At 43.1% G+C, this 22,144-nt stretch overlaps 3 protein-coding genes across 6 annotated transcripts in view; 1 reads left to right on the forward strand and 2 right to left on the reverse strand.

The window, feature by feature from the left end:
- LOC111865281 (zinc transporter ZIP10) overlaps positions 1-6,116 on the reverse strand; it is a 32,014-nt gene extending 25,898 nt beyond the window's left edge. For 2 of the 3 annotated variants that reach the window (XM_023853189.2, XM_023853183.2), the window contains exons 1-2: positions 5,416-6,116; positions 236-404 (exon numbers count right to left, since the gene is read on the reverse strand). In XM_023853189.2, the coding sequence (XP_023708957.1) occupies positions 236-404; positions 5,416-5,628 (382 nt within the window). In that variant the 5' untranslated portion in view covers positions 5,629-6,116. The remainder of the gene's footprint in view (positions 1-235; positions 405-5,415) is intronic. The other variant, XM_023853197.2, reaches the window with a different exon arrangement.
- Positions 5,808-22,144, forward strand: part of LOC111865267 (potassium voltage-gated channel protein Shab) — a 341,635-nt gene continuing 325,298 nt past the window's right edge. The window contains exon 1 of the mRNA XM_033751801.1: positions 5,808-5,868. The gene's annotated coding sequence lies outside the window, so the exon portion shown is untranslated. The remainder of the gene's footprint in view (positions 5,869-22,144) is intronic.
- The window catches only part of LOC111865302 (esterase FE4), an 11,298-nt gene continuing 1,985 nt past the window's right edge, over positions 12,832-22,144 (reverse strand). The window contains exons 2-10 of one of the 2 annotated variants that reach the window (XM_023853209.2): positions 21,649-21,786; positions 20,639-20,795; positions 19,670-19,855; positions 18,671-18,864; positions 17,489-17,666; positions 15,172-15,350; positions 14,933-15,080; positions 14,350-14,479; positions 12,832-13,082 (exon numbers count right to left, since the gene is read on the reverse strand). In XM_023853209.2, coding sequence (XP_023708977.2) covers positions 12,851-13,082; positions 14,350-14,479; positions 14,933-15,080; positions 15,172-15,350; positions 17,489-17,666; positions 18,671-18,864; positions 19,670-19,855; positions 20,639-20,795; positions 21,649-21,786 — 1,542 coding nt within the window. In that variant the 3' untranslated portion in view covers positions 12,832-12,850. The remainder of the gene's footprint in view (positions 13,083-14,349; positions 14,480-14,932; positions 15,081-15,171; positions 15,351-17,488; positions 17,667-18,670; positions 18,865-19,669; positions 19,856-20,638; positions 20,796-21,648; positions 21,787-22,144) is intronic. The other variant, XM_023853226.2, reaches the window with a different exon arrangement.

Consider the following 22,144-nt stretch of genomic DNA (forward strand, 5'->3'; position numbering starts at 1 on the left):
GCAAGTTGTCGGAATGTAGCGTGTACCGACGTCTGGCGTCACAGGACGCCTGTTCTTGTCTGCTATCGCTTTCGGCACGCAGAGTTACGGAAGGCAAGGCTCCAGTGTTATGATGCTCATTTCCATCGAATGCCGAGCATAGGCTCTAGTAAACATGACGTGACGTTCTGAGTCACTATATGAAAGCACCCCAGGCCTTCTGGGAGTATTTTAGACGCTGAAGATGGTTACGTACCTTCGGCTTTGCGTTTTGTCCGTGTACTGCCTCCATGGCTATGTCGGTGCAGTTGCAAAGCGTCATGAACCTCCAGGAAGGAGCCGTTCACCTTGTGTAGCGACACAGTGTGGTTTTCTTCGAACTCCAGTTTGCCAAGTCCAAGGTTTTCCAGCAAATGTTCAAAGCCCTGGAACAAGGAGTATTTTTTGTGCATATTTGTCATATCTAAAACAACATCCAAATTTCATCAAATTTATTGTGAAAAAAGCAACGCGTTTTGTTACAAACCAAGTGGTTCAGAACGACAGATTAGAAGTAAGTAATACGGTTAAGTTAAGACGCATATGTGGGTCACTGAGACCACCTCTGTGGTCTACAGACCTAGAGGTCCCGGGTTCAATTCCCGGGCCTACCAGATTTTCTTAGAAGTAATGGGTCTGGGACGGGGTCCACTCAGCCTCATGAGCATAACTGAGGAAGTATTTCAAGGAAATAGCGGCTCCGGTCTAGAGAACCGAGATTAACGGCCGTGGAGATCTGTTGCGCTGATCACGTGACCACCCTCTGTCCGCAAAAGTTGGCACTAACTTCGCCGACAAGCAGCGGTCACTCGGTCGGTATAGTTCGCTTGCGGACTACAGGCCACGGAGTTTGTTTATTTATGTGGGACACTGAGGCATACCTCCACGCAATTTGAACTCGGTACTAGACTGAGACTGAAAAACATGAATAGAGATACAACAACGAAAAATAAAATAAACGAACAAAATATATGTACAGGCCTAGAGAAAATCTCTAAACCCAAAGAATACTTTTAGTGATGATCTTCACGCTCAGGCCATCTTATCTCCCGATACCAATGAGGCAGGAAGCCGAGTGGGTGCCAGAGCCGGTGTGAACGCTGTGGAGAAGAGAAAATTCTCTGTTCTCGCCTGGAGCAATATTAAGCAACTTATTTGACTACTGCGGCGGCAGCGTCAGGTCTGTACTAACAAAAGCTCAGTCCAAACAAATGACGGCTGGCAACAGAAAGTCAACAGCGAGAAGAGATTTATTGTCTAGTTTACTTTCAGAAACGTATACTGCTACTGATATTCATATAGCTGTAGGCTGTGGGTGGTATCGACGTTTCGGAGGAATCTGCCGCCTTCATCTTCAGGTTTGCTACCCACTATGCTTGCTGTTTGCTTGCTTAGCTCACACTTCCACGCTGAAACTGAAGGCAATACATTCCCCGAAACAAAAGACTGCGCGGCCTCAACCATACAATACATTCACAGCCATGAGTACCTTAAGTTTATGTGTCTAATGAAGACGGGAATTTCATACAGGAAGATGCTACCTGTTTCTTCGTGTTGCTGAATAATATTATCGTACGTTGTGTGTCTGTACGCGGGGTATTATTTCGACGGTTGAATTAAACAGCGGTAAAAATTCGGGAACAGGAACACTAGGCGTAATCTAACAGTTCATGCTAAACTTAGGCGCATGTGGTCGGGGGTTAACAAAATATTTTAAACACTAATAAATTGAGAAATTGAATTTTTATGTTGGCTACATTGAAAGAACTTCAGTTGGCAACAATGAATGTTCTTCTTCGTTTGTTTACACTCCGTAGTGCTCGTGTAAGTGTATTAGTGATTCGGCTGAGTGACAGTCCGTGTGAAAGAATCGGAAAATGGGAGAATTGTCCGATTTAAGAAGAGGACGGATCGTTAGTGCGCGTTTAACTGGTATAGGTAAACGAAAGGTAAAGCTATCCCTGTAACAGGTCGTGGAGGCCCATAGGGTTGTGAGAGGTTGAGGCTCCCGAAGGTCGCGGGTTCAAATCCCGTTGAGGTAATTGGATTTTTTCAGTTGACCTAATCCCTCTAGCCGCACTATGCCCTGGTGTCGACTCAGCCTCTAACAGAAATGAGTACCAGGAATGAAATAATAATTTTCCTGGGGAGTAAAGCGCGGCCGGCGCGTAAGGCTGACAACCTTACCGCCATCTTTGAGCCGATTGTCTAGATAATGTGGGAGCCTCAACGTCTCACAACCCTATGGGCCTTCACTGCCTGGTACAGGGATAGCTTTACGTTTACTTTTTTTTTTTTTTTACATCTTCTAGACAATCGGCTCACAGATGGCGGTAAGGTTGTCAGCCTTACGCGCCGGCCGCTCTTTACTCCCCAGGAAAGTTATTTAATTAATTCCCGGTACTCATTTCTGTTGGAGGCTGAGTCGACCCCAGGGCCATACTGCGGCCGGAAGGATCCAGTTAAAAAATCCACCTCATCGGAACTCGAACCAGCGACCTTCCGGATAGTAGCATAGTGCCTCAACCAATTATGCTACCTGTGACAAAAATACCACATTGTTAGGTGTATCGAAAGTGACCGTTTCTAAGGTTATGTCGGCATACATGAACCATGGGAAGCCAGCGTCAACAAAGAGACACAGTGGGCGAAAATCAGCACTGACAGAAAGAGATCGTCGTACATCGAAAAGGATTTTTCTCGAAAAATTACACAACTACTGCAGTACAGGTGAACTGCAGTAGAACTGAATATGCATCCTGAAGGCCCTATTTTCACAAAAACTCTCCGACATGAGCTTCAAAAATCCAACATCCACGGTTGGACTGCAATCGCTAAACCTCTGATTACTGAATGTAATGCTCAGATGAGTAAACCGTGGTGTCACGACCGTAAAATCTGGACATCAGACAACTGGAAACGCGCACGTGATATGGTCAGAGGAGTCTTCATTTTTCTCGCCGTTCCCTGCATCAGGACAGAGTTTACGCTTTGAGAACACCTAAGCTAGCCTACAGTCCGGAATGCTCGGTTAGAACAATGAAACACGGGGGAGCTTCTGTGAGGGTTTGGCCAGCAACATCATGGTATTCTGTTGGTTCCATTGTTACCCTTCATGGTCGAATTACTGCAAGGAAGTAGATGGACAAGTTGGATAATCAGGCGCCTCCTATCACCCAGACGCTATTTCCGAACAACGATGCAGTTTTCCACGATGACAGTGCCCCCATTCACATAGCTGGAGCTGTTCAGTTATGGTCTGAAGATCATGAAGGTGAACTTCAACATCTTCCCTGGCCAGCACAATCACCAGATTTGAACATCATTGAACCACTCTGGTCAGTTTTGGAGACTAGGGTGAGGAACACATTCCCACGTCCAACGTCTAAAGCAACTTGAACATGTTCTTCAAGAAGAATGGTATAAATTACCACTAGAGGCAGTTGAAATTTTGTACGAGTCTATAGAATGATTTGATTACAACGTCCAGTGTAACTCATATATACATATGTATGATGCCTTTACATGTTTCGGTTAATTAATGGCCATTTTCAGAAGTCAAATAACAACGCGTGAGGAAACTACCATTATATAAAAAATAGTAGATCAAGTTCAAAGTTGTTCAACGTTTTATGTATATATATATATATCAAAAATATTCTTAATATTTAATATCTTTAACCGCTAGGTTGAGTGCCTCAACAAACATCGAGAGGAGAAGCAGCTCAATAACAAACACAGAATATATAAAGAAGAAGAAAAGATGAAAAAAAAACAACTTCCCGGACCTCCAAGGGCAGAAATATATCCACTCTTCCGTTGATAGAAGGAGTATGAAGACGCGAGCTTTGCAGTTGAAGATATTAAATATTGATAATTTTACTGATATTTTAACTTACCACATTTTAGCTTAATTTAAAAATCTTTATATATAAAATTATGGGCAATTCTGAACTTGATCTTCTATGTTTTATGTAACAATAGTTTTTCAAGTGTGGTTATTTGCCTTCTGAAGATGGTCATTAATTGACCGAAACATGTAAAGGCATCATAAATATATATATATGAGTCACACTGGGCGATGTAATCAAATCATTCTATAGCTCTAACTAGTGTGACGGCCAGAATTAATGAAGTTAAACTTGTACGAGTCCATTCCAGGGAGGACCGTGGCTGTGCTGAGGACAAAATTTGGTCCAACACCACATTAATAAAGAAATGTGTACAGTATCTGTAGTGTTTCCAGTATCTGTTCAACCTCTGTAAAATCAGCTGTTGATAGCATTTCAATTTGAGGCAATCTCTCACTTATGATAATTATGTTTTTACTAGTACGTACCCCTCATCATATTGAGGTTTTTTCTGTGCATATGTGTGAGCTGTGTTATGAAATCTTGACATCCAGTACAACGTTCAGGCACGTGGCCCCCACGCCTGATAGCGCTTCTGTAGTTATCTCCAGTCGTTCTTATCTAATCCTGGAGAAATGATTTAAATTGGTTAATCATTGCTGTAACTCTCGTCCCTTGTTTACATGTTGACTGGACTGAACATGCCTAATCTCAGAAAGAGGTTTAACAAGTTAAACAGTGTAAACATACTGTTACAGTAATGAAATTTTTTCTTCGTTTTATTTAATTCATCCAGAAATCATTTAAGGGGTAGTAAAAATGCGTATGGGGCATAAATATTTGCTTAAATTTGTCCGCAATTTCTGTTCGAAAGATTTTTCGCTTCGATAAATATTTAGCAACTTACATTCGAAATAAGAGCAGACACGTGTGTGAGTATTAATGTAAATTATCCGTTATTATTATCCGATTTTAACAAAATATTCAAACATTTAGACGCAGTTTCGTAATATTTCATACCGTGTAGGATTTGAGGTTCTTACAGCCGTGGTTTTGAGAGTTCTGTCTTCACATTGTATTTCGTGAAAGTCCGCTCAAGTGTTGAATACGGGGAACTTATCAGATCTTTTTCGAATTTTTTAATGCCAATATGCCAAAAAATCGAACTGGCATGAATATTTTTATTGGCGGACACGTTAATGGGATATTACATAACGAACCGACGTCTCCTGATATGAGCAGATGGAAGTAGTTTCAGAAAAATGCTATTTCTGCGCCTGTTTTCTGTTATCCGTCGCTGTTTTGTAACTGAAAAACTCTGTAATACATCAGTGCAAAACGTAAGTTCCTTCAGTTCATTTGATTTGTTTCATTCTGGTCCGTCACACTAATATTACAATGAAAAAGTTAAATAGTTCCCTTTTCTTATTTCAATTATTGAATAACTGAAATAAGAAAATCATAACTAGTCACACTGAACGAAACTATTTAACTTTTGCATAACTTTTTCATTCCTTCAATTTGGTAATTGAGATAAGATTCTTACCTCGAATGTTATGATACCGTGGTCGCCATATTTATTGAAGATTTGTTTAAGAAAGAAACGACGATCGTGCCGCGAGTCTGTGTTGTTCCATTCATCCTCTAGGCTTCCTTCTGTTGAGGGCTTTACTTCATGTCCTACTGCACCTCCAGTAAGCAACAATACTGTCACTAACATACACAAATATTCCATCTTAGAGTAGATTTTTACACTCATCAGCAGTATTCCTGAATATATTTTGTTTGTTACATTACACGTTTATAATAATGAGCACGCTATTACAAAAAAAAATATATTTTTTTGTTTCACTACACGCCTATAATCACGAGCGCGCTATTTGAACACATTCTCCGCTAGAGCACAGCACTGGAGTGAGTTCAGTTCTCTTCCAGCAGCGAACGTTCTGCCGGTGTTGCGTGAGCAGTTTTGTACATCTGTGGACACATCACAAACACAGTAAGATTGTCCCTGATACATTTATGAGTCTGTTTAATTATTGTCTAAATATGACCCACGTTTCTCCACTATTTGCCTTGTATAGAAATTAAACATAATAATTTGTAGTGGTGATAGGTTTATGGTGCATGATGGTAGAACTCTTCTTCGAGAGTGAGTGAACTTTGGAATATTCGGATGCAATAAACACGATTGATTACAGTAGAGAAACTTTCCAAATGAACACATGATATCTTAATGAGAGTCCGCAGTGAGCATTCGCTAGAGAACAGCACGGCACTGCTCCCATTTCTGATCAATTTGCTTGATAAGATAATTGAAACGTAGGCGAGAGCCCCCAGTCCACTTAACTCTTCTTATTTCATAACGCGGATACAATTATAGAATCAAACATGAACCTCTAAATATAACTGTGGAGTTGGTATGAAGCACTATGTTACAAGCCGGGATGTCACGGGTTCGATTCCCGAAGAACTCATTAGATTTTTCAATTGACGTAACCCTTCCAACTGCATTATGCCTCTTGGGGTCAACTCAGCCTCTAACAGAAATGAGCACCAGGAATCTTCCTGCGAGTAAAGGACGGCCGGCGATTAAGGCTGACAACCTCGCCGCCATCTGTGAACCGATTGTCTAGAAAATGTGGGAGCCTCGACTCCTCACAACCCTATGGGCCTCCAAGGTCTGATAATTTTACCTTTGTGTTTTTAACTCCGTAATATTTCATAGACTGTTCAATTTATATATTCTTGAAAAATAGTTGATGTACTTACTTTCTCACTTACTTACTTACTTACGCTTGAAGTTGAGCCCTACTGGAGGAGCAGGCAATTCTACAGCCACTCAAGAAAATCACAACATTTTATGGAACCCGAAGGTTCATTACCTTGTTAACAAGAGCCTTCCAGTGGTCCCGGCCCTCAGCCAGCACAATGCAGTCCATACGACCCCATCCTATTTCTATAAGATCCATTTTAATATTGTCTACCCACCTACGCCTTGGTCTTCCCAGTGGTCTCTTTCCTTCTGGCTTTCCCACCAATATCCTATACGCATTCCTCATCTCCCCCCTTCGTGCTACGTGCCCTGCCCACCTCATCCTCCATGACTTGATCATTCTAATTATACTTGGAGAAGAAGACAAGTTATGAAGCTCCTCATTATGCAGTTTTAGTTTTAATAAAAAAAATATTTCTACGTTAGTGACGTAGCTAGTAAAGAAAAAAGAACGTATCATTCAGTGCAATAAGAACAGCGTGACTCGGGCGGTATGCATATCACGATATCTTGTGCTTGTCGCTCAGTCAAGTAGAGCCTTCTCTATTAGAACTTCCTGACTCTGTAACCAGCCAAGTGCTGGGAGAGGCGAGCCGCCAGACTTCAGACTTCAGACATGATATACATGCTACCACATCAAGGCTATTGCACACCCCAACAAACAGTGATAGGTGAGTGCGGACGAATGGTGGAATGGTGACCAGACAGGGAAAATCCACAAATAGACCTGCCCCAGTACAACTTCGTCCACCACGAATCTCAAAGCCTCCAGAGGTTAAATCCTAAACCAGATTCTAACGCTCTAAGCTACATCAGTTACAGCCGTACTGTACTCAAAACGAAGTTGTCTTTCTGCTTAAGTAATTAAGCAGCAGGCCAGGAAGACTTGTCAGAGAGTAAAGCTATAGCTTCACCATTCTTGACTTCAGTATTAGGTGGAGGTTAGAGGTCACACATCGTGACCGCTTAACGCCACAGGGAGAAATTCCTTGGTATCCACTGGGTGAGTCCCAGAGTCTGTCTGGACGCTATGGAGAAAAATTCTAGAGTCTACCGGGAATCTAACCCCGGCCTTCCAGTCCGTAGCCTGTTGCTATACTGAGCTATCCCGTACAGCAAGACTTACCATATCACAACACTTAAGCACGGGATAATACAAATATTTGAATACAGGATCCGTAAGCATCCAGTGACGTAGCAGTTTTCCATAGATGCTGCTAGTGTTTGTTTAGCGATACTTTCCACAGGAGCTGATTTCTGCATTTCAAGAATTTAATTCCTCTACATGGCAGGATGCTTCTGTGTTACAAACAGTTGTCTTCCAGCAGTGTTGCCAAACTGAGCCTGATGGCGTCACTTTATATTAACGTTATGTTTGGCATTGTCTGCCTTCTTGTAAGGTACTTTTCCTTGTGTTTAACTAATTAAGCACTACGCCATGAAGGCGTATGGGGGAGTGGATTTATACATCCACATTTTCTTGACCTCGGCACTAGTTAGAGGTGAGGGGTCAGCTTCACGTCCCGGCAGATTTACCCCAGGGGAAAGAGCACCAGGTACCCACTAAATAGGAGGCTGGGTGGGTCCCAGAACCGGTCTGGACGACATGGAGAAGAGACATTTCTTGACTCTACCGGGTCTAGAACTCCGACCCCTGGATCGTCCATTCCGTAAGCAGTCGTTATACCGACTGCGCCATCCCGGCTCATGTCTGTCGTCTTATTAATATATAAAAAAACATGACGTTTCGGAAGCTGCATCAACTTCCATCATCAGANCAGGTACCCACTAAATAGGAGGCTGGGTGGGTCCCAGAACCGGTCTGGACGACATGGAGAAGAGACATTTCTTGACTCTACCGGGTCTAGAACTCCGACCCCTGGATCGTCCATTCCGTAAGCAGTCGTTATACCGACTGTGGGCTCATGTCTGTCGTCTTATTAATATATAAAAAAAACATGACGTTTCGGAAGCTGCATCAACTTCCATCATCAGATGTAGGAGAGCAAAGGATCCTACTTTGTTGAACCCGCTAAAAGGAGCTGCTCCGAATTAGTGGACTACTACACATGAGGAGGGAAGCGGTTCAAGCCTCCGAAATATTATGCATTTAAATATGTGTAAGACGATGGTTTGAGTATGCCAAGGACCCTGAGAGCTATACCAGCGGTAGCGTAGCTACTGGCAGGGCCTCCCTTGCTGGACAGGTCAAAGGGTAGGCATCAGACGAAGAGAGACACCAAAAACCAAAAACTGATGCCGGAAGCAGCGTCATCAGCAGCGACTTGAAGCACAGAACAAATGATGCTCGAGATGGTTCAAGTTCGTATAGCAACAGGCGTGACCAGAGTGGTTTGAACGGCTGTTGTACTGCGATGTGGAAAGCAAATGGAAAAACTACCACATTATCACTTTTCCTGGATAGTCTCTTTCCAAAAACAGAAGATCACATTAAGTGGAGGAACTGTTTTGGAAGAGACTGTGGACCTGTCATCTGACAGATTACTGATCAATCAATCAAGACGATGGGTAATATCCAGTAAAATATTCATTGAATAGAGGCTCATTACTGTGCTTGGCCGCTCCATAGCTCAAGCGGTTAGTCGCGGGTTCGATCCCGGGTCTGCTCAAGTGGGATTTGTGGTGGACAAAGTGGCGCTGGGGCGGGTTTTCTCCGAGTACTTCGGTTTCCCCTGCCAATCTTCATTTCACCTAGTTCTCCATCATCATAATCACCCGGGGCAAGTACAATAGGCCAATCAGTGGCCGCCGTGCCGAGTGGACCAAGTTGGACTCCATCCCTCAGTAAGTGAAAAGTGAATTACTTGTGCTTTCCGGGTGGCCCACTTTACCCTTGTATGGAACAGTACGTCTTGTGTTTACTTACATGCGCCTTAGCTGTGTAAGGAACCTGTCGGAAGGAGATGGACTGGATTAACATGGCCCGGGATAGGGATCAGTCGCGAGCTGTTGTGAACGCGGTAATGAACCAACGGGCTCCATAAAATGGTGCAAAATTCTTGAGTAACTGTGCAACTGGTAACTTCTCAAGGAATAAGCTCCGTGGAGTTGGTTTACTTTCTTGGGGTAGGGTGAGACAGAGTCCACTTGGTACGTCGACCACTAATTGGCCCAGATGATATGTGATGATCGCAGAACGGTCGGAGGAATGAAAATGGGCAGGGGAAATTGAAGTACTCGAAGAAAACCTACCCCAGTGCCTCTTTTTCTGCCACAAGCCCACATGATCTGACCTGGGCTCGAACCTGGGCCACCGCTATGGGAAGCCGGAGACTAACCGCCTGGGCAATGGCACTGCCTAGTTAGTTTAGTTACTCGGTAGGTCAGACGAAAATAATTCGAACTTTTAATCAATAATGAATGGGAAAGAATGTGTAAGGAAGCGATTTTGGCCTGATTTAAGGAACTACCTTGGCAGTTGTCCGGAGGGACAGTGGAAGGCTTCGAAAACTTTCAGTCTGGACCGCCGGTCTCCAAGCTGAGATTCGAAACCGCCCGTCTCAAGTGCGCAGCAGGGGAACAAATGATTCACCCACGCGTCTTCAGGCTTTCATCATCATCATCAGTAATCTGTCAGACGACAGGTCCACAGTCTCTTCCGTAACAGTTTCTCCACTTAATGCGATCTTCTGTTTTTTGAAAGAGACTATCCAGGAAAAGTGATAATGTGGTAGTTTTTCCATTTGCTTTCCACATCGCAGTACAACAGCCGTGGTCACGCCTGTTGCTATACGAACTTGAACCATCTCGAGCATCATTTGCTCTGTGCTTCAAGTCGCTGCTGATGACGCTGCTTCCGGCATCAGGTTTTGCTGTCTCTCTTCGTCTGACGCCTACCCTTTGACCTGTCCAGCAGGGGAGGCCCTGCCAGTAGCTACGCTACCGCTGGTATAGCTCTCAGGGTCCTTGGCATACTCAAACCCCCTCACCACGATAAGGTGGAGACACCAAGGAGGGGGTTCAGGCTTTCATCCACACGAATCACAACCTTCGATGATATAACACTGGCCATGCGCAGAAGTTGAAAACTGGAGTTTTATCATGTCATCGCGTAGTTGATTGAGGAACTGCGTTACAAGTCGGCTGGTCACGGATTCGATCCCCCATCAGGTCATTGTGGCTTTTAATTTGCCTAATCCTTCCAGTCGCACTGTGGCCCTTGGTTCGACTCAGCCGCTAACAGAAACGAGTACCTGGAATCTTCCTGGAGGTAAAGGGTGGCCGGCGCTTAAGGCGGACAACCTTACTGTCACATGTAAGCCGAATGTCTAGAAAATGTGGGAGTCTCGACGTCTCACAACCTTTTGGCCTCCACGACCCGTTGCAGGAATAGCTTTACCTTTTTTTCTGTCGTATGTGTCTCAGCGAGACACACAAGCCATTTTGTATTTCAGTTTGGGAGACATTAGTAGACGGACCGATGAGACTGGCAGCAGTAGCAGGATTGGAGAAGTACAGGAGAAGTTAAAAAGTTCTGTCTGTAGAAAAAATCATACACTTCTTACGGTACGGTCCGTCTGTTTGTTTGACCGGCGTAAGTGCCCTAAAATTAAGATTCGCTTAACACAAATGTTCAGCAAATCGATACAATTTCTAATATGTAGGATTTAAGCTTCCCACAGCGGTGGTTAAGAAGGGTACTGTCTTTTGGGATGTGACGCCGTACAGTCTGCTGAAAGTCAACCGCTCTTTCTGACGAACATACCGCCTTCATCTTTAGTGTTGTATAAACCGATCAAGATATATTCCTCCGAAACGTCGGCTTACTTTCAACTGACTAAACGCATTATATATCAGAAGACAGGACTCCTCAATTTGGTTCCATTTGAGGTGTTCCGATATGAGGAAACCACGTGAGAGGTATTATCACAAATTTATAACTGTGGTTTGGTACGTTGGGCTATTTCCAAGCCATTTCGTGGGCTGTTATGATAACGAGGTATGTTTTTTCATAAGATTGCCAGTAAAATCGATTAATTAAACTCACCTTATAATAAATAATCAAAATATAAATAGAGTGAGGAAGAATTCGGTGTAATATGTTTCTGTCCCGTTTTCATCGAAATGTTGCAAAGAAATGCTATCATCTTTGCAATATGTGTCTGTCTTTAAGAGCTCTAGGACCGATGAAAGAATTTTCGTGACATTTTATACTGTGAAGTTTGTTTAAACTGAAGCTCTCACAACTGTGACCATGCAGACTTCCTTTTTCAAGATGTAACTCCTTGTAAGCCAGTAGAACTCCATCTGTATTCCTCTGAAACGTCTGTGGGCTTCTACTTGACTACATGTATATTTCAAAATTTCACTAAAATTTGTAGACACGTTTCAGTTTTGGTTAAAATCCGACAACAGTGATGGATGATTTACATGAAACCTACACGCGTTTATGAGCGTATTTATAGCGGTTTCGGAAGACATATATATATATATATATATATAAACACTAATCTTCTTTCCTGCATCTTTGTCCGCCGCGACAGGTGCGTGATGCTGACCACTCGCCTCAAACTTGTGCCGAGGTCAAGAAAATGTGGATCTATACATCCACTCCCCCATACATTTTCATTGCGTATTGCTTAATTAGTTAAGTCCAGGGACAAATTTACCTTTACCTTACAGCTTTGTAAACAAGTCTCGGTTTTGTGTATAATTAGAATACTTTATGCAAGTGCATCCCTGTATCACCTCGTTGCTGCTTTGTGATGTTTGTCATTATTTTTAGTTTCTTGGGGTGTGATGAGGCTGAGTCCACTTGGTGCGTCGGCCACTAGCCGGCCTATTGTACCAGCCACGGATGATAGTTGATGGTGATTGTGGAGCAGTCGTTGGAATGAGAACTGGCAGGGGAAAGCGAAATACTCGGAGAGAAGCTGCCCCAGTGCCGCTTTCTCCACTAAAAGTCCCACTTGACCTGACCTGGGATCGAACCTTCAATCCGAGATTGAAGGTCGAGAAGCAGAAGCAAGGAACGAGTCAAAATTGTTACACTGTGCCTAAATTACCTGACTAATAACGTATGTTGTGGCCAGTAACAGATATACTCCTCGGGGAGTCTATGTTGTGTCCTACGAGTACACTTCATTTTCTTGGTGAATATTACGTTATTCATCTCAGACAAGGCATGTACAGTATCAACGAAGTGAGGAGAATAGTAAGACAGGAAACATTTACTTTTAGTTTATCAAGAGAAGTCCTTAGGAACGTAATAAGAGCATGTTTTGTTGCAACAGAAGTTGGTACTGTTGTAAGGTTTGATGTAGGGTCCTAGCATATCCTCCCAGAACTGCATACGTTCCTTGAAGAGATCCCTTCTCATCTGCACTTCCTTGTCAATGCTGAGGTAAACGTGTTCAGCTTTGGTGGTCGGGTCCCACTTCACTCCCAGCAAAGAGTCGCAATCTGGCGTGGGGTCCCTATAAGCCCAATTAAAGAAACGCTTCAGTTTTCTGAAAACTCGGTCAGAATTTATAGCAGGAACATTACAGTTACATACACAGATAGCTGCTAGTTGATAGTCACAACAGGACGGCAGAATATGAATCTCTGTCTCTGTATGAAAATGTTTTGTAAGCGCGAGATGGAAACTCTTAAATTAAGCGATTAGGGGTTACAGCAGCAACTTAATATATTGTAAGATTTTAGGCTTTCACGGCGGTGACTATGAAGAAAGCAGTCTGCTGGCATTTGGCACCGTGTATATATGGTGTTAACCGACGTTTCGGAGGAACGTATCGCCTCCATATTCAGTTTTAAAAATTGTGTTGTGTCAAGTGATGGCAAAGCTAATTTTGCTTTTACCGGTTCTCACAGTCTCTCCGCTTGCAGATTTCTTATATATTTTTTCTTCTACCCTGAAGATGGAGGCGATACGTTCCTCCGAAACGTCGGTTAACACCACATATACACGGTACCAAATCCCAGAAGACTGCTTTCTTCAATTTAATATATTGTATGGACGTAAATTACGTAACAAGCCATGACTGAGCGAGAATATTTTATTTAATGTATCGTGTATATTCTGTGAGTATTTATAAAATTTAGCGCGAATATATTAAATGCATTATATTCTACAAGAAACATGGTTTCCAATTGACAATTTATGATTGTTATTCGTGGGAGATAGTAAGAAACGTCGACCTCGAGGTATCATTCGACAGCGTATAACACTGTAACAAATATGGGAGAAAACAGGGGAAACTAAGAGTATGAAAGCCGACGTAAAAAACGAGAAATCGTGCGGCTGAATTCTCAGCGTGCGTCACACTAGTTTCATTTAACAAAAAAACAAAAACAAACAAAAAAAGAGGAAGGTGGCGGCATATATGATTGCTTGGAAGCCGAAGCTCCAATAACAATGGCTAATATTGAGCAACTTTCTGGTATACGTAACAGAACCCGAAGGTTCATTATCATGTTACTGATGTCTGCCGTCGGCTACAATCTGAAGTCATTTCACATGAACATAAACGCGAGTCATATGGGCACCTTCTCCGCTTGAAATTAACATTCTCCATAAAAATTTTGGATTAATTTCCCTTGTTGATACCGTGTTCAAGAACTGTAGTTCAGCTGTACAAATTAAAAATTTCTTGGTTAGGAAATATTCGTGTCTTTATTGCTCTTCGTTGCCCCTATAAAAACTCTCACAATAGAAAATTAAACAAATTAAAACACACTTACCCGGTTTTTGCGAAATTCGTCCACATTTTAACCATTTTTAACAAAACCTTCATTTCGTCAGACTCTTCTGCCACGGAAGGGCTGATTGCTGTGTGGAATAGATACCCCAGTTCGTCAGCATGAGACACTCCTGTGGTAAAATAACAAAATAAACTTCCTCTCTTCTTTTCGATGGATATAAAAGAGTGAACAGACAGAGCAGAATCACCAACATGTCTGACAGTAATATTGCCAGATTCTTTTTTGTGCTGCAGTTGGCCAAACTGGTGGATATTATCAAGTAGCTACACACAGATTTTTGTGAAAGGGTAATTGTGGTCCAGTTTCTCATGTTTCATTGACACTGTGATTACTTGTTTGGCACATTAGAAAGGAATTTTACAAAGAGACATTTCTGAATTTCAGATAAGTCCTTACTCCATACAATATTCCTGATAAACGGTCAGGATATTGACCTGATATTGTATCGTCGCTGTGCTTAGTTAAACACTATGCCATGAAGACGTGGTAGGGAGCGGAGGCATAGCTCCACCATTCTTTACATTGATACTAGATGGAGGTGAGTGGTTAGTTGTTTTATTACCTTCGAGCTGCGTATGAAAGGCGAGCTTAGCAAGGCCCAGACCGCCGTCGAACGAGAATAAATAAGAATAGACTGGAGCGGCTGACAGCAGCGTCTGCATCTTCAGGGCTCTGTCCGCACCGAGCACAAAACCCAGGTCAGAAAACAGCTTCAAAGAAACCGAGAAATTGTCAGTTGCGCGTCACAGGTCTTAGAGCGACATTCCAGAAGGAGTGTGCTTCCTAGTCTCTGATACTTACGTCAATATGCTTCCCTGTTAATGTTTTGTTTGTCAGAATCTCATCCCCCGCATAATAGCTGAGCGCCATTTCCGCAATCTCATTTGCCTGACTGGTATTCTGCATGCCCAGAAGATCAGCAATGACGCTCTTCATGTGCTGCTTGCTGTCTTCCCAGAAGGACGGGATCGATTGCATGTCTGAGGGAAGACAAATGCACGACAAATAAATGACATATCTGTTTACACCGTTTGGTTACATCGGATGTAAAAATGGTATTTGCGGAGGGTAAAAGTACCGAAGATTTTTAAAACAGAGAGAATGTAAATGTTAAGTTTCCATCGAATTTCTTTACGTTCGATGACCATGAAGATTTCGTGGAAAATTCCTGTAGGTATGAGAAAACTTTGTCAGCTTGAATTCATATTAGCGCAGGCGTAGATAACATGCCCATATCACATGAGTCATGACAGCCGAATTGAGGGATTCTCATTGTTAACTACTAGGTCCTAGTCGCCAGGCGCCATGTTCTCTTAAGCCTCTCTGAAAGACAAACACGACCATGTGAAATTTGCCTAAAAATTATCTCAGAAATCGAGTTTCTTCTTCACAGAAACTTTGCACGTTTCCTTAGCAAAGACCAACTAGTTAATTCTGTTAAGGGAAATATTCGCAGTTCATTATGAGAACCATACCAAACACACAAATTGCTCTGTGGGAAAATTGAGGGCTTCTTAGTGTTGAATCGTCTGGTACATATTGTTACCACTGTGTTTTAGAGGTTTATCTATCGATGAAGATAGCTCAAATCAAAGTTTTATTTACATTCGGGAGGCTCCCGTTCCTGGTTAACGACCTCGAAACAAACGACGAAACAACATCCGTTACTAGGCAACAGATACATAATAAGCATGTATACGCAGCCGTTGCTGGATAACATCTTCGCAAACGGGCGTGTTCCCGCGGAGAAGATTGGAGCAACAAAATAAGAGCTGTGTTTCTGTTGGTCCGTGCCGAGGCGTTATCAGTGGGACAAGTTTAGAAGTTAGTCAGTTATAAGGGAGTCTGTGGAGAGAAGACGTGGTCTGTTCAGTTGAAGAATCCTCACTGTTAGAAGCCGTTGCTAGGTAAAGACTAGTTAAAAGACAGCAAATTGAAAAGACTTAGCGTGTGCTATAGTGATTTGTAAAATGTGGAGATCAGCGATGACGGCATAATTAAGTGTAGTTACCAGTCATGTGTTAAAGTGGTCAATAAATCCAATCTCCAATCCAACTCCCGTCTATATTTACGCTAACATGTGACAATGTAATAGTAATAATGAAAATTAGCGCATGGCTCATAAAACATTACCGGAAATATAATCCATATTTTTCTTTCACTTATTCCTTTCGCATTATTTTCATCACTTTCACATTTTCTCTTATTTCTTAAAACGTAAAGGTATCCCTGTAACAGGCCCTGAAGGCCCATAGGGTTGTGAGACATCGAGGTTCCCACATTGTCTAGACAGTCGGCTCACAGATGGCGGTAAGGTTGTCAGCCTTACGCGCCGGCCACACTTTAACCCCCAGGAAGATTCATGGTACTCATTTTTGTTAGAGGCTGAGTCGACACCACGGCCATAGTGGCTGCTGGAACGATTAAGTCAAGAGAAAAATGCACCTCATCGGGACTCGAACCGGCGCCCTTCCGTCTTGTTGCATAGCGCCTCAACCAACTACGCTACAGCATGCACCACTCTTATTTCTTAATCATCCGTTTATCTGTAATTCGTATTACTGTTTCTCTCCCTCTTCCTTCTTCACTCTTCTTCATATTAAACAGTCCCGCTGCTCAATTGCTGCTGGTCGTCGTCAGCACAGTAAATCCTGATTCTAAGCCCCACACGACTGGGACCATATTTCATTTTCTGATGTCTCTGGAAGCCATCAGAGAACTCCCCCTTCCTTCTATTTGTCTATCCTCTTATCTATTTTCTCCGTGTGCCTTTTCTATCTCTTTCTTTTATCCTACCTACTGCAATTCTCCTTCCCGTAACCTAGCAGCGGTAGAAGAGGGCTTTAGGTTTTCCCCACTCTGGCGACAGCGCGTCGGGTACTTCCCGAGCGTGAAGAGGACTGCCTATTGTGGTCCCACTGTTGTCAAGAAACACGAACAAAGTACGAACCCATACTCACAACAAGAAAAATAAAAATTTTCTGAAGTTTTCTGTCCAAGAGGAATACCATTTTCTTTTACGACGCGCCGTTCGGCAGAAACAGGGTGGGAGAGACGGACAGACAAATTCTGGCAATTAAGCATGCATAGATAATGATCATAATTCATTAAGGCTGACCTTCCGCATAAATTATGGCTTCTCTGGAGTTGACTCCGGTAATGTAGGGAACATTGTGGAACTTTCCTGAAGCTATGAGATCTTCCGGTTTTCCTGAAAGGAAGACCTCTTCGTCGCTCTGACTTTCGTCCTCCCTTGTCGGTCTGAGCGGCACTATTGTCTCAGATGTGCTGAAAACCTGCAGAAATTAAATTGTGATATCTTCAGACCTGTGAGAGCAACAGCTGGAGTGCACGGCCATGTTTGTATGGCATACACTATATATACAGTTCTCCTTATTTTGCTACTGGTATTCGTCGGCGTGATTCATAAGTAGCAGTTCAGAACAGAATAAATAAAGACTATTTTTGCAATGCTCAGGTCTGTAGTCAGATAGATCTCTCATTATTTTTATTTGATTGCATTCTCGCCAAGATCTGGGAAGTACAGATTTTTTGTACTCTAAATTTGTAGGTTATAACCTAAAAATTTAGTACCGTCGTCATTTACGTAACTTCTGACTTACAAACAACATTTCACGCTTAATATGTTAGTATGCTTATGATATGTATGCGTACAAAGTTTCACACTCCACAGTTACTGCTCTTGATAGGTTATCACCATCAGGCCGAAAGCTCAAGATAAGATTCACATGGTTGCCACATTGTTATTTTAAATTAAATCTTATGTTCCTTCATAATTTTTCTCCGACTTACATTGTACAATATAACTTTATCTGTGTAATATTTTTAAACATCCAGTGAACAATATTTATTTTTCAGATTTTTTTCAGGAGAGGACGTGACTGATAATGTGGCCCCAAATGGGAGCATTGTACCAGCCTCAAATTATATGGGGTGTAGCTGGAATGGTGACTCGCATGAGAAAACAAAATGTACTCAATTACAGTATTCAGGAATTTAACCCAGGCGTATGCGACAAGTAATTGCCTGAGGTATGGAATGTCATGTTTAATAACTTACCTATTTATTTATTACCTAATTAATTAATTTATGTAATATTATGTATTTCGCTGCTCAATATTTTCTTGTTTATTCCACCCTTCGCGTTGACTACAGATGGCCGTTTGCGTTTTCGAAATGTAGGAAGAATATCTGAATTTTGTGGACGAGATTCGAACGGCTGCTACTTTTGTGGAGTACTGCGCTAAGTGGCGTGGCAGTAAAGAGCTCAGAGGCGTACCTGCCCTACAGTGCTCTGTACTATCGTGTTTGCCCCTGCCTCCTGCAGACACCGCAACAGTTCATGAGGACCTGCAGCGCTGCAGTTCATACGTTCGCCCACTGTGAATGCCTTCCAGCGCAGGAAATCCGGTTCGGCATAGGCCCACGGGTCCAGCGCTGATCCGCTCTGCGCTATGGCGCGGTGGAACAAGCCTGATGAGGGCAGAACATATTATCGGTGAAGCAACAGGTCAGAACAGACATCACAACTTTGGTTCTCTGTTACAAAGAACAATGATGTTTAGGAAAATAATCACTGTTTCTTGTAAGAGTCATAGGCAAAATGTAGAGTAAAGTTATCCCTGTGCTTACCTAATTAAGCTCACGCCATGAAGACGTATGGGGGCGTGGATGTATAGACCTATATTTTCTTGATCTCGACACTCGTTGGAGTGAGTGGTCAGCTTCACGCCCAGGGCGTTTCAACCCCAGAGAAAGAGCCCCCCGTACCCACTGGATAGGAGGCTGGGTGGGCCACAGAGCTGGTCTGGATAACATGGAGACATGAAAATTCTTGCCTTCACCGGGACACAAACTTCGACTCTTTGTCGACCAGCCCATACCCAGTCGCTATAGCGAATGCGCTATTCAGACTCTAAGAATAGTAGGAAAGACGCAATTTCACTGTGTTGTATAAATATAGAGTTCCTTAAAATGCTAGATCTCTTGATATATATAGTTACCACTGTAATTAGCAGTTGTTTAATATAAGAAACAGGATAATAATTCTCATCGAAATATAAAACTTGGCGCCTTCACACCAGAACGGATTGGTATGGTGGTTTTCTTGGATATGACATCGTGTGGACTGGTAAATGCGATGTTCTAGGAAAGAACATGTCCTGTATAATTCCTCTGTTAAACTTAGTCATTCACAACTTTGATTTTCACGTTATGGCTACAAATTTGTATCGAGACTGCCATATTTCCATGCTTATTAAATATCCGCGGATAATACCTTTAGACATTGGAGACAGTAAATGGTAGTGCACACTCGCTCCACCAGAGCTCTCCCCGAAGATGGTGACTCTGTTAGGATCTCCCCCGAACTGGGCAATATTATTCTGCACCCATCGCAGTGCCATCACTTGGTCCTTCAGGCCGTTGTTGCCCGGAACTCCAACTTCGCAGAGACTCAAGAATCCTGTTAAGGTTTGGTATAGAGCAAAGTTTGGCGTTAAAGCATAAGTCCGATTTGAAGCAAAGCTTTCGAATCAGAGAAAATATTCGAGTTCTAAGAAACTGTTTGAAGCAGAGCGCATTAACGTAGAACGAACTGCAGAATATTTCATGTAGCAGGAACATTTTGAAGCCGATCACAGAGGCCGCGCAGTCTGAGGCATGAACTGTCTTCGCTCGCTCGAACACTGGGGTCGTGAGTTGGAATCCCACTCGAGGCATGGATTTATGTTTGCGTTTACTCTGTATTTGTGTTGTTCTATGTGTAGGAAGAGGCTATGACACGGGCTGATCCCCCGTCTAAGAGGTCCTACCAACTATCAAGAAGCGAAAATAGCGGCCAAGGCCCAACAAAGGGCTGTAGAGCCAGAGATAGATAGGAAGGTTTTGATGTTTCTGTAATTGTACAAATAAGAGATAAGACCAACATAGTCTAATTGATATTTATCAAAATTTCGTGGGATGTGATGACTCGAATTCAGGGCATAATATCTCATCCCCCATAGAGAATTGCTGTTTGAGATTTGAAGTTCTCATTCTTTAATATTTTCTGAGTACAAATTATGAATCTTCTCATTCTGCTGTGTTCTCCCTTTTCTTGCTGCCTCCTTCCCCCACCCAGCTCAGCGTTCTCGAACGTCTTCAGTTACGTTCTTGCTACACTGACGTCGCACAAAACAGGAGGTGAACAGTGCATAAGCTGTCCCCAAGCCAGAAGCTTTCACATGTCCTAGTGCTGGAGACCTACCTAGAAGTCCCAGGCGGTAGTTGATAGTGACGAGCACAACGTCCTCAGTAAGGATGTGGTCCGGCCCATAGACCATCGATGTCCCTGAGCCCCCCTTGTAGGAACCGCCATGGATCCAAACCATAACAGCCTTCAGCTGCTCGGGACACTCGGGGATCTGGTGGAATGTCGAACTTCATATTAACTGGAAGATTATGGTCCTATGACAATGAAGCCCCTCTTGTATGGTAAAAGTTTCCTAACCTGACAAAACTCGGTCCTAGAGTAACTAATTAACTAACTTGCTATGCAACGCATGCAGAAGTGTATCCATTGCAACGGATAGGTAAAAGTTGTTCCCACAGCTATGCGAAATATGATCCCTTTGAGATGGTGATCTCTATACGGTTCGACCAAAACCTACCACAGGGGGAGATAGAATCCAAGACAGAGACAGATGTTGGAGAGACCTAGCGACTTCCCCAAGAAGATGAGATACTGGAGAGAGCTGCTAACTGCGCGAAAAAGAGGCCGCGCATAGCTCAAGCGGTTAGTCGCTGGTTTCCCATCGCGGCGGCCCGGGTTCGATCCCGAGTCTGGTCAAGTGGGATTTATGGTGGACAAAGTGGAGCTGGAGCAGGTTTTCTTCGAGTACTTCGGTTTCTCCTGCCAATTTTCATTCCACCAATTGTTCCACAATCACCCTCACTTATCATCTGTGGCTGGTACAATAGGCCAGAAGTGGCCGCAGTATGCGTATTCGTTGCTGCGGGAATATGTTTAGTGGATCGTTGCCTAACAATGAACGTCTATTCTGACTTCACTATTCTGGCTTTCGGACGTTATTTCACAATGATAATAAGTTGGATGTAGCGCGATATACTGTCTGTGTATTGTGTCACAACAGTGGAAGTGTTGAGAAATCTTAAATGACCGGTCCAAATTTATCATTTCTTTAAATATTTGAGATGAAAAACGCGACTGCTCTTTCTCAGACAGTCGATAGGCCAATCACATTGCAGCTCTGTTACCTTGTTGGTGAAGACGTTCAGAAAGAGGCAGTTCTCGTCTCCCATGAAAGCACCGGACATCATGTCTCGTTGCGGGCAGACGTTCCCTTCAACTATGGCTTCGCGCGTGTCCCTCCAGGGCTCTGGGGGCTGCGGGCCCTTCAAGCGAGGAAATACTGTTAGGACAGTGTGTGAGGGGTGGGGGGGTGCTGCAGCCACTGTGGGAAGACTGTTTAAAATACATGTATTCTGCAATAGAAAATTTGGGTTTAAAATATAGGCATATTTTGGCGTATAATAACTTTCTAGAGTAATGCATAACGACCTGTTAAAATAAAGTACGTCGTAAAATTTGGTACCTTTGAGTTCGGGTTTCACTTGATGAGACTTTAATGTGAGGAAAGGAAGCCTATAGGGTTGTGAGACGTCGAGGACCCAGCATATTCTAGAGAGTCGACTCACAGATGGCGGTGAGTTTGTCAGCCTTATACGTCAGCCACCCTTTACCCCCCCCCCC

The sequence above is a fragment of the Cryptotermes secundus genome, unplaced genomic scaffold (assembly GCF_002891405.2).
Source record: "Cryptotermes secundus unplaced genomic scaffold, Csec_1.0 scaffold806, whole genome shotgun sequence".
NCBI classification, from domain to species: Eukaryota; Metazoa; Arthropoda; class Insecta; order Blattodea; family Kalotermitidae; genus Cryptotermes; species Cryptotermes secundus.